We start from the raw sequence: 13516 nt of genomic DNA on the forward strand, positions 1-13516 counted from the left end.
CTACAGTACTAACTGCATCGCCAAAGGCAGTCTCTCACTTGGCCAATAGTAGGCTATAGGCCTAATAGTTACATTAGTCTCTTACTTGGTCAATAGTAGGCTATAGGCCTAATAGTTACATTTAACAAGACATTCTTGAACACAAACAAAAGTAGATAATGTGCACAAACTTGGGGAAACTCGACAACAATTGTTTCAGGAGGATATTATGAACACAAAAAGCAGTTAATGTGCAACCAATAAGCTGTATAATAACATCTATCTATAATATGTTGGTACTTTATACACCTTGATAAGGAATGTCTCTTCAACCAATAAGCTGTATAATAACATCTATCTATAATATGTTGGTACTTTATACACCTTGATAAGGAATGTCTCTTCAACCAATAAGCTGTATAATAACATCTATCTATAATATGTTGGTACTTTATACACCTTGATAAGGAATGTCTCTTCAACCAATAAGCTGTATAATAACATCTATCTATAATATGTTGGTACTTTATACACCTTGATAAGGAATGTCTCTTCAACCAAGCTGTATAATAACATCTATCTATAATATGTTGGTACTTTATACACCTTGATAAGGAATATGTCTCTTCCAGACTCGCTGTGGTTGAATGGCTGCACAACCCACTTCTACAATGGTCACTTCTCTAATGTGTCATCAACAACAACATCTGATGTAGGCCTATTAGTTGACACGCACACACACACACACACACACACACACACACACACACACACACACACTTGTGTTGTGTTTCACAATTGAAATTAAAGAGTCCAATATGGACTCAGAGGCGGTCAATGACAGCACATTTCTGCACGGCGGCAGAAGCAATGAACAATAATGTGTGTCTTACTTACCTGGGATATAAAGTTCCTTCCCTTTCCCCATGAATTAATCCAACAGGGTAATAGTTGTAGCGAACCAGGCTGGATGAAGAGGTTGAAGGCCGACTGATGATGTGAAGTTTCTTTAATAGATCAACGTGAAAACTAAAAACAAGGACACAAACATATAATCAACACAGGCAGACACATCCAATAATATGAGGCATTCATATAAACAAATACGTTTACAAATAACCAGTAAAAAGGTACATATCAATTATCAAACCATATAAACAAACCAATAAAAAGGTACATATCAAACCATATAAACAAACCAATAAAAAGGTACATATTATCAAACCATAATACCACATGAGCAAAATACCAACTAAACAAAATCCCACAACAATATGACACAATTAAACCAATAACCATAAAAATGGACATTCACCTTGTTCCCTCTCCAGCTATAGACGCTAACTTGTTACCATGGCGTCCCAATATCATGATGTCACTCGATCACGTCATTCTCCAGGAAAGTCACTAAAAACAATAAATAAATAATTAAAATCCGGCAGTTCCATTTCCATTTCATTTGTTGTTTCATTTGTCTTCATTTGGTGAGGTTAGGCTTAGCTTTTAATGACTATGGTTTGGAGCACATGAGGAACAAACATTTCTGTTTGACTGACGCTGGGCTGTCTTTAGTCAGTATGACTCTGCTGAGTGAGCAAGCTTCCCGTTTGCCCACATAGCCTTTCAAAATAAAAGCCTTTCGTCCATTTCATTCCGGGGTCCGTTACACAGGGTAATAGTTTATTAAATTAGTTTGTAACGCGCTATCCACACTTTTCCTGGGCTGTGTGTGCTCCAGTTCCTGTCGATTTGATCCAATAAAAGCCAATGTAACTGGTCAGATGACCAATGATATCCAATGAAATCAATACTCCCTAAACTACAGTCAGACCCAAACACCTTTTTCAACATTAACCAGTTTTATTTGTCTTTTTTTTATTATGCTGCAGTGTTTTATTTAATTGTATCCTTGCAGGCTGCGTTTTATGTAATTAATTTGCATGCACTATACATGGGGACTCAGGAATTACAGTTTAATTGATGAATATATTAATTAATTAGAACTGTTTGCAGAATTACAGTATATTTCAAATACAACTGTAGGCCTGCATTGCACTTTAATTTAGTTACTTAGTTACTATTTAGTATTTAGTTACTACTGTATTGTGTTTGGTAGTAAGAGAATCTTACTTATTTCTTTATTGAATTTCTATCATTTTTTCAATGCAAAAAAACATGGCATAATAATGTAATGAAAGTTAAACCATAGCGCACTTTTTATTTTGATAGATAGGCTAATATCCACTTGCAGCCCTGTTGTCTTCATTATATAAGCATGTTAAGGCTTACATTGTTTTGCGGCTCCAGGTAGATATTGAATTATTTATTTTGGTCGAAAATGGCTCATTCACCATCTTGGGTTGCCGACCCCTGATCTAACCCATCAAAAAAGAATATTCCTCCCCAACACCACCACCAGGTGGGGCTGCAGCGCCCTCAGCACTCCACACAGGTTTTTATTGATAGCCTACTTCAGTGGTTCTAATCTTACATTAAAGTGTTGTCCGGGGACCCACGGGCCAGGGGTCCCTTGGGAGGTTACAGGGGGTCCCCGGGCCAGGGGTCCCTTGGGAGGTTACAGGGGGTCCCCGGGCTAGGGGTCCCTTGGGAGGTTACAGGGGGTCCCCAGCAGAATGAGTTAATATAGCCTCACAATCAGTTGAACCACTTTATCCATAAAGTCACAGTGCAACACTTGTGCTCAGCTCACTGACATGACTCTGTCTTCATGCCCAGAGTACAGCACAGCATATAATGCTTATTTTACTATATATATTAAAGAAAATCATATATTGTTCATTTTCATCACACACACACACACACACACACACACACACACACACACACACACACACACACACACACACACACACACACACACACACACACACACACAAAAGAATCAATCAATGAATCAAATGGGAAAAGGGCATGTTGTGAGCTTCTACTGTAGATCTGCTACTTTGGCTAATTTAGCTAATTCAGAGGATTTCTTCCCTCAGGTCCAAACATATTTTACAATATAAATTGGGGGTCCCAGAGATAGAAATGCCATTAAATGGGGGTCCGTAGACTAATGCGTGTCAAACTGGGGGGTCTTTGAAATTAAAATGGTTGAGAGTCACTGCTGGAGACGTAAACATCTTCTCTTATGGGCAAATCTTTTCAAATGGGGGTCGGCGGGCTAATAAGTGTCAATTTGAGGGTCCTTGATGTGAAAAGGTTTCACAGCTACTGATTCATAGATCACATTTAAAACAACGGCATTGAACCAAAGTGCTGTACATTCAGTAAGAATACTACAATTAGACTAAAAATCACACTAGTGTGAAGTGAGGGGCGCCCGGCCATGTTGATATGTTCTCATGTCCGTGAAAAATGAAATACATTTATTACAGGTTGTATTTATATCAGTCAGATGACGTCTTACGTCACGGTACATTTACTGCCCTAAACAAACATTAAATGGTAAATGGTGCATTTATATAAGGCGCTTTACATAGATTTGAGCATTATACATTCACCCATTCACACACACATACATTCACACACACATTCACACACCGATGGTGGTGCACACCATGCAAGCCACCAACCAGCACATCAGGAGCAATTAGGGCTTCTGAGTCTTGCTCAAGGACACTTCAACACTAACTCTGGGGGCCATTCAAACACAACAGATCTACAAGCTCTGTGTCCATTTAATGTGTTGGCCATTCAAACACAACAGATCTACAAGCTCTGTGTCCATTTAATGCGCTGGCCATTCAAACACAGCAGATCTACAAGCTCTGTGTCCATTTAATGCGCTGGCCATTCAAACACAGCAGATCTACAAGCTCTGTGTCCATTTAATGTGCTGGCCATTCAAACACAGCAGATCTACAAGCTCTGTGTCCATTTAATGCGCTGGCCATTCAAACACAGCAGATCTACAAGCTCTGTGTCCATTTAATGCGCTGGCCATTCAAACACAGCAGATCTACAAGCTCTGTGTCCATTTAATGCGCTGGCCATTCAAACACAGCAGATCTACAAGCTCTGTGTCCATTTAATGCGCTGGCCATTCAAACACAACAGATCTACAAGCTCTGTGTCCATTTAATGCGCTGGCCATTCAAACACAGCAGATCTACAAGCTCTGTGTCCATTTAATGTGCTGGCCATTCAAACACAACAGATCTACAAGCGCAGTGTCCATTTAATGCGCTGGCCATTCAAACACAGCAGATCTACAAGCTCTGTGTCCATTTAATGCGCTGGCCATTCAAACACAACAGATCTACAAGCTCTGTGTCCATTTAATGCGCTGGCCATTCAAACACAACAGATCTACAAGCTCTGTGTCCATTTAATGCGCTGGCCATTCAAACACAACAGATCTACAAGCTCTGTGTCCATTTAATGCGCTGGCCATTCAAACACAACAGATCTACAAGCTCTGTGTCCATTTAATGCGCTGGCCATTCAAACACAACAGATCTACAAGCTCTGTGTCCATTTAATGCGCTGGCCATTCAAACACAACAGATCTACAAGCTCTATGTCCATTTAATGCGCTGGCCATTCAAACACAACAGATCTACAAGCTCTGTGTCCATTTAATGTGTTGGCCATTCAAACACAACAGATCTACAAGCTCTGTGTCCAGTTAATGTGTTGGCCATTCAAGCAGCAGATCTACAAGCTCTGTGTCCATTTAATGTGTTGGCCATTCAAACACAACAGATCTACAAGCTCTGTGTCCATTTAATGTGTTGGCCATTCAAACACAACAGATCTACAAGCTCTGTGTCCATTTAATGTGTTGGCCATTCAAACACAACAGATCTACAAGCTCTGTGTCCATTTAATGTGTTGGCCATTCAAACACAACAGATCTACAAGCTCTGTGTCCATTTAATGTGCTGGCCATTCAAACACAGCAGATCTACAAGCTCTGTGTCCATTTAATGTGTTGGCCATTCAAACACAACAGATCTACAAGCTCTGTGTCCATTTAATGTGTTGGCCATTCAAACACAACAGATCTACAAGCTCTGTGTCCATTTAATGTGTTGGCCATTGAAGCAGCAGATCTACAAGCTCACAGTGTGTTACGTTGTGCAACGCTGCAAGCTTTAGATATGATATTTTTGAACATTTTTGAACATTTTCCCTAAACATTAACAAATAAATACATAAACACATAAACACATAAACGCGGCCAAATACACATCAATGTGGGGGTCCTTGACATGAATACGTTTGAGAACCACTGCTAATAGTCCACAGCACATATTTAAGGTGTTTATATTTTAACGTTTTAAGGCATATTTGTCTTATTAGCCAGGGACCTTTTTAAGAGTGGTTGTGTGGTGTCTCTCTCTCTCTCTCTCTCTCTCTCCTTGATCACCGTCACACACCGTTCAAAGAGCCAGAAGATTCCGCTAAGACTGTTGTTGATGGAACATACTGTAATTACGTGCTACAGTGGATTCATCCATATAAATGTACAGCTTATTATTTGCAAAAGGTACAGCACAGTATAACACGCTGTACAGCAACACACGTGCACGCGATGCACACGCAAGCAGCCACGTGTCATGAGAGAATGGCAACAACGTGCAGCACACGGAGGTTACATTCCTTTGACGTGAGACTTTCAGAGGTCTTTTAGCTCCAGTGTGTCGCCTCCCATTTCCATTCAATCTCCCTCACTGGTCGTCGTTGGTTGAGGGAGAGTTTCAAAGTGTCCAATAATGACAACAACAACTAGCCTAATAACACTCCACGATCATAAACCATGGTAACCCTCCATCCACAGCCTAGGACCTTCTACACAACCTAAAAGTTATCTCACCTCTGATCACAGTGACAGGTGCCTCTTATTAAACTCCTCCATTAATCACTCATCATGTTTATCTGTCTTTGTCTCAAGTGTTCCAGTAAAAAGTAACCCATCGGCATTTCATCCTCGATGTTTCCGTGAGAAGTATTCGCATCAAATCAAGTTTAGCCTGTAGTGAGTGTAGTGTGTGTGTGTGTGTGTGTGTGTGTGTGTGTGTGTGTGTGTGTGTGTGTCCTCCCCATTATCACGGTACATCTGCATGCCTTGGACTTTCTCATCAACAGAGTTACCTGATCAGTTTACAGCCACAAGCTACCTTGCCAAACCAAACAAGTGGTTATAGCTGGAAGAATGTGTTTTGATGAAAGTGTTCATCAGAGCTGTGATTACTACTCTAAAGCTGTCGTATGCATGCATGGAATTTTGAATGCAACACATATTTATGATTGACGAATGAGGAATGTGGATTATTTGGTTCTCTCTCTCTCTCTCTCTGAGAGCTGTGGAGGTGTGTGTGTGTGTGTGTGTGTGTGTGTGTGTGTGTGTGTGTGTGTGTGTGTGTGTGTGTGTGTGTGTGGGTCATACTGATGTCATTCACAGTTCACCTCTCCACTCTCCCATATTGTTGAACACTTAATGCAAGTAGAAGCAGTCAGTCAGTCACACACTACATAATGCTACCAAATGAAGCACCGTCAGTGCTGCAGTGTAGTGGAAAGAAGGTGAGAAATGTGTGATATATTTTGTTATATGTAGCCATTAATACTTTATGAAAGGAGAAAGCTTGCCAAGAGCGTCAGTTTGATAATAACCGGCCCTGGACAACAGATTCATGGAGTGTATATATATATATATGTGGTGTGGTCAGACAGTGACATAATTAAAGTCAACGGCATGCGAGGGACCTGCAGTGAAAACAACAGAATGCATGTTATCTGTTCAGAAAGGCTAACATGTCATTGTTCTGACCTCCCGTTAGTCAGTCGTCCCACTAGTAAAGTACCATGAAGGCTGTCTACAGTCCCACTAGTAAAGTACCATGAAGGCTGTCTACAGTCCCACTAGTAAAGTACCATGAAGGCTGTCTACAGTCCCACTAGTAAAGTACCATGAAGGCTGTCTACAGTCCCACTATAATATATACTAACATATTATTAAGTCAGGAGCTGTGATGACTGCTGTCAAGCTGTCATATGTAGGCGTGGAATGGAAAAGCATGCTTGCATGGAATGCAGAGCATGTTCTAAATGTCTGCCAGCCTTGCCCAGGTAAAAAGAAAAAGAAAAGGTTACGGGTAGGCGGTAGCCAGGTAGTGTACAGTATATAAGATTCTGCTTGACACAGCATAACACACATCTTCTAAGATGGATACTGCTGCCATGTTCCTGCTCGTCCTCTTCTGCCTGTGTTCAGCCGACACCGACCTGCCGTTCCAGTTGAGCATCAACCACCTCGAGATCCAAGGATCGGCGGTGGAGGTGAACTTCAACCGCCACGACGACCGGCCCACAAACCACATCACAGGTATAAGGATGCTGGAGAGGCTGTTACTGCAGTGTGCACGGCGCAGTCAGACCTGCATGCCTGAGAGGGAGGGTCAGACAGCTATCTTTATACTATAGCGGCTATACTAATCTATTCTACACTACTTCATTAGGATAACAAGACAACTCACCCTTTTTGGTGAGTTGTCCGGACAACTCACCCCGAACGTGAAGACAACTCACCAGGGGTGAGATGTCTTCACTTTCGGGGTGAGTTGTCTTCGCTTTCGGCCACTTTCGGGGTGAGTTGTCTGACTGAATATGTACCCTTTGAGCTCTTTTATATACTTTACTGAAAATTTCACCAGAATACTTTACTGAATATTTCACGAGAATACAACACAAGAGTCAAATGTAATGTATTTTATCACTTGTAATTTCTCACAGGGGTGGGAAACTTTGATGATGGAGAGGGCCACTATATTTCAAACTCACTCCAGAGGGCCACAATGCATATAGTCAAAGGCAGCTGATCTACAAGCTCAAAACGTGTCGCAGTGCAATGCATTTTGAGCTTGTAGATCTGCTTTTTTTGCTATTTTTTAAAATTGGAATCCGGAAAAGTAATCTTTTTTTTTTTTTTAATTTAAAATACATTAACTTTATGATTATGAACTGAAATGCAAATATTGGACATAAAAAAGTCACTAAGCTATTAACACATCAGACTGAAGTAATTAAAGCGGGTCATGTTCGCATGTTTGGAATTGCAGACGAGGATGTATTCTGTGTTACCCGGGCCTCGTCTGGACACCACATCCGATTGTTTGTTTTCTCCGTTTGTGGATGCACAACAGCACAAAAAAAACCGTTTTGGTTTTAAGGATAGCACCATGCCACTTTATTTATTTAAAGGTTGTGCGTGGTGTTGGTATAACTTTTAACTATGAATTGCACGTCATCATATACATACTGGGGTCTCTTTTTAAATGTTTGTCCATGTTGGTTTTAGTTTTTAGCTTGTGTTTTTAAATAGGCTCTATGTTTTATGTTGCACTGCCAATAACTGAGGGGAAACGATATTTCATGTTCTTTTGTATGCAAGTACATATAGGAAAATGACAAATAAAAATGATTCTGATTCTGATTTATTAATTCATTTTCAGAAAAGGACAACAAATCTAATGAGGTGGAAGCCCCGGGAGGAGGTTCTGCAGGTGAGATATAGGTTATAGATATTATATAACGTTATATTATTGCGACCATAGAAACCTGTAAGTCAGTCAGTCCGTCCGTCACGCCTCGTGACACGCTCCATAAATGGCCAATACAGAATTCATTCCATATGTTGATCTGCCCAGCAGTCTGCCGTCACCCAGGCAGATGCGAGAGACGTTGCAAAATGACTTACTGTTGCTAAAAGAACACAATAGCGGCCAATCAAATCATCGCTATGGGGTGATCAGCCAATCAAATCATCGCTATGGGGTGATCAGCCAATCAAATCATCATGTTTGTGTTCATACAAACAGACAAAGTTGGGCATAGGAGGGGCTAGCAATTAGGGTGTGTAATTAAGTCACATTTTGGGTGAACTACTCCTTTAATTACTATAATTGATCTGAGAGAATAGATAACTTTTTTTGATCATGTATCTTACTGTACAGGTGATCCATATAATCCATAATGGAAAGCTTACTCACTCAACAGTGAAAGTGCATGAGTATTTACTGTATGACTGACTTAATGCTAATGTACTGATTTCAGCTCATCTTGCTCAGCTGACAAGCCAAGTACAACAACTGTGGAGTAAGTATGTTTTATAAATATAATATATACTAACATATTATTAAAGTATACATGTATAGAAGTAGGAATTGAAAGAATCCCAAAAGGTAAATGGAGGACAAAGTACTCACATTTCCACTTTTTAATTGGCACACACTAATAAATAAACGCTCCCCACACGTCTCAAGATTTGCCATTGACAATGAAAGGGGAATTCAGGTCAAATGTCTGTGATGTGTTTTTCAGAAATGGCTGCAGACCTCCAAACCAGACTCAGTACCAGTGAGGTCCATGTTGCAGACCTCCAAACCAGACTCAGTACCAGTGAGGTCCAAGTTGAAGTTCTCCAGACCAGACTTAATGCTAGTGAGAGTCAAGGCTTTGAGACCAGACTCAACACCAGCAGTGAAGGTAATTTTATCCAGATGGTGTTCAGCGAATGCAAGTATAAATGTGTAGTGTTGAAAAGGGACTTACTTTGGGGTTAAATAGTTCGCACATTGTTTTTAAATTTAAGCAATATTACACGAGAGGGTGTGGGTTAACGTGATTATTGCCACAACAGTGATGCGGTAAGGAACGAGACGAAGTCGAGTTCCGCAAGCATCACTGGAAAAATATATTTTTTAATGACAGAGGTAGTCACTACGATCACAAATGTCCCAAGAAACTAGCTAGCCTAGCCACCGAGTTTGCTAGCACTCTGGGAGAACAGAGCAGCTGAATTATTTGTTTTTATTAGGTGGTGAATGGTGCTGGTTTAACCCACGGCCAGAAGGCTGTTTCAACCAATCAGATTGCTTCCTCGAAACGATCAGTTACACACCAAACAAAGCCTTGAATTGACCACGACTCAACCGGTCATCAAATTATTGGAATGTGACAAAAACTGAAAAAAAATCACACCCGTGTGAAATGAAGGGCGCTCTTATCATACATCAAATTCCGTGCTCAGCCAATCAAATCATCATCACAAATGTAATTCTGGCCAATCACGTTTGGCGTCTTCACTTTTCTGCCATCACATTTTATCCTCGGCCAATCAAATCATCACTATGGGGTGATCAGCCAATCAAATCATCGTGTTTGTGTTCACAAACAGACAAAGCTGGGCATAGGAGGGGCTTTCATTGATCTCAGAGAATAGATAACTTTTTTGATGATGTAATTTACTGTACAGTTGATCCATATAATCCATAATGGAAAGCTTACTCACTCAACAGTGAAAGTGCATGAGTATTTACTGTATGACTGACTTAATGCTAATGTACTGATTTCAGCTCATCTTGCTCAGCTGACAAGCCAAGTGCACCAACTGTGGAGTAAGTATGTTTTATAAATATAATATATACTGACATATTAAGTATACATGTATAGAAGTAGGAATTGAAAAAATCCCCAAAAGGTTCAATTAAATGGAGGACAAAGTACTCATATTTCCACTTGGCACACACTAATAAATAAACGCTTAGACGCTTAGTATGTTCATTCATATATTAATAATTATATATTAATTAAAGAATGATATACTAATATAAAATACTACATGTATGCTTAGTAAACATATTATGTTCAGTCTTCATTATGTATGAACTATGAAGACTGAACTATGCTGATCCATGACAGAATAATGTTAGAATATTATAATGTAGTGTTGCTGATCCATGACAGAACAATCAGAAAGGTAGTCTTCGAAAGAGAAAGAAGTGGCCGCACACACTGGTTTGATATAGCCACACACTGGTATAGCTAAAGAACACACACTGGTATAGCTAAAGAACACACACTGGTATAGCTAAAGAACACACACTGGTATAGCTAAAGAACACACACTGGTATAGCTAAAGAACACACACTGGTATAACTAAAGTGCCAAGAATGTATTGTAGGATGAAGAGAATACAGAAACCAACGTTTGGTCAGATAACTGACACACTTCAGGGTATGTGTAAAAACATTTCAAATGACCATATAGAGCCTGGGCTAGTCTTACAACCAATCACATTCTGACCCATATAGAGTCTGGGCTAGTCTTACAACCAATCACATTCTGACCCATATAGAGCCTGGGCTAGTCTTACAACCAATCACATTCTGACCCATATAGAGCCTGGGCTAGTCTTACAACCAATCACATTCTGACCCATATAGAGCCTGGGCTAGTCTTACAACCAATCACATTCTGATGACCATATGAGCCTGGGCTAGTCTTACAACCAATCACATTCTGATGAGCGCTGAGAGCAATCAGAGTGAAATACTAGCAGCCCTACTATACAGCCCTCGGTCAAGTGGATATTAATGAGTAATCATGTGTAAATATTGATGGTATTGTCACACTCACAACATGTTACAATTAACCAAAGTAATGACTTTACCGTCTTCCACTATTAAATGTCAGTGAGGATCTGACCATTAAGGTGAATGAAAGATTTATGTTTACAGTTTTCTGGAACCCCAAGGACCCTGTTTTTGTTCTACACTATATATCTTTGCTGAAAATAGCAGATCTACAAGTGCACAACAGAACATGGCCCAGTTCAACACATTGCGAGAGATATGCTATTTGACAGACAGTAATATTCCATGGAGTATTGTTAGTGACCGTTTAGTTTTAATAGCCTATACTTTGTCTTGTTGGAGCTGATAAGCTGCTTTACAACAAGATTGGTGTATTGGCTTAATATAATATTATGCTTTTATAATATTTAAAGTGTTTGATAATGCTCCTCCTGTGTTGACAGACAAACCGAAGGTGGCCTTCTCTGTTGGTTTGGGTACCTCAGTTGGACCGTATAGTTCTCACAAAACCACTCTGATCTACAAGAAGGTCTTCGCTAACATCGGCAACGCCTACAATCCATCTACAGGTGATTAAACTACAATCCATCCATGTACACACATGTACTTAAAGTACTACAAGTAAAAAGCAGAAATGTGCCATTTTAAGTTTTCAAATGTATAAAAATCTTTTGGGAATAGCTCACAATGTGTCGATGTGACAGATTGTGAGCTTGTAGATCGGCTATTTTCAAATGGCTGAAATGCATTAAAGGCTGAAGTGGTTACTGTATGTTTCGTAGTAATAATCTAAATCTACAAAGTAACTATAACTAAAGCTGTCAAATAAATGTAGTGGAGAAAAGTACAATATTTGGATCCGAGTAAAAGTAAAAGTATTGGAAATTGTTAATACTCAAGTAAACGACAAAATGTTACTTAAGTTACTTAAGTTACTTAAGTATACAATAAGTAAATGTACTTAGTTACTTTCCAGCACTGTGTGTTTCACATTGAAAACAACAGTCCAGAGGAGATGAGGAAAGTAACCTCTTAACTCACACAACTTGTAGATCTGACTTTTTAAATTAAGGTTTTTATTTTTATAACTGTATTTTTATAATTCTATTAATGTAATGTGTTCTCTCATCCTGTGTTCTCTTAGGGGTATTCTCTGCACCGGTCCGAGGACTCTATTACTTCACATTCACTGCATTTAACAACTGGTCATCAGATCGGTTCTGTGTCTGGATGTATAAGAATGAGCAGAACCTCTTATTTAACTGTGGAACCAATAGTGGAGGTCATGAACAGATATCTAGTGGAATGATGGTATATCTGGAGGAGGGAGACACTGTTGACATGCGTATACGTGCAGGGTACAGGCTCTATGATGACTCAAACAACCACAATGTGTTCAATGGTGTTCTGGTCTATGCTCTGTAACACTGTCTGCTACTGGTACCATTACTTTATACAGTGTTCTGGTCTATGCTATGTAACACAATTCAAATTAGAATAATTTGTCCTGCATGATATCATTTTTAATAATTCATTCAGATAGATGACTGATGTTTGCAGGCAGCATGTCATTTCTTATGTTATCAACTTTACTTAAATAATTGTCAAAATAATCAGCACATTCTTGGGGCTTGGTGATGAAGCGTTCACCCGATTCAATAAATGATGGTGTTTTGCTCATTTTATCTCTACCGGTGATTTGATTGAGAGAGAATACTCCAGCGTTTTTTACCATCATGTATAATTTCTACAATTCTAGGTAGTTTAGGCTTTTTTCTGTTCATTTAATGTGGTCACTTTGTCTCTTAAAGAGCGATATGCTAGCCAGTCCTCTGATCTACCTGAATCTACAGAAATTGTTTTACCTTCATCTCTATCTTTCATCAAGCTTCTCAGCGTTATCAGCTTTTCAACTACTATTTTCAATAGGCCTATGCTTTGAAAAAGAATCTGAAATAAAATCTGAAAGTTTAAATTTTGTTGAAACATTGTAACAATACACATCTTCTCTCATGGGGTCTATGCTGTCACAGACGGGGGTCCACAGACAAATAGATCATTTTGGGGTCTATGCTGTCACAGACGGGGGTCCACAGACAAATAGATCATTTTGGGGTCTATGCTGTCACAGACG

The 13516-nt window shown here is 39.6% G+C and overlaps 2 protein-coding genes across 2 annotated transcripts in view; both read left to right on the forward strand.

Annotated features, from left to right (window-relative positions):
• Nucleotides 1-13516, forward strand: part of LOC308328344 (uncharacterized protein) — a gene marked incomplete at its 3' end in the record, with an annotated part of 33319 nt that overhangs the window by 6417 nt on the left and 13386 nt on the right. The gene's annotated exons all lie outside the window — the stretch shown is intronic.
• LOC308328261 (uncharacterized protein) lies at nt 7174-12858 on the forward strand (the record flags this gene model as incomplete). The annotated part of the gene is made up of 6 exons (XM_080782028.1): nt 7174-7405; nt 8460-8510; nt 9328-9492; nt 10362-10403; nt 11826-11951; nt 12527-12858. 6 exons carry the CDS (start codon nt 7174-7176, stop codon nt 12805-12807), a joined length of 897 nt encoding a protein of 298 aa, XP_080638154.1. The 3' UTR covers nt 12808-12858.

This window comes from Protomyctophum bolini, assembly GCF_963924005.1.
Source record: "Protomyctophum bolini genome assembly, chromosome: 14".
NCBI classification, from domain to species: domain Eukaryota; kingdom Metazoa; phylum Chordata; class Actinopteri; order Myctophiformes; family Myctophidae; genus Protomyctophum; species Protomyctophum bolini.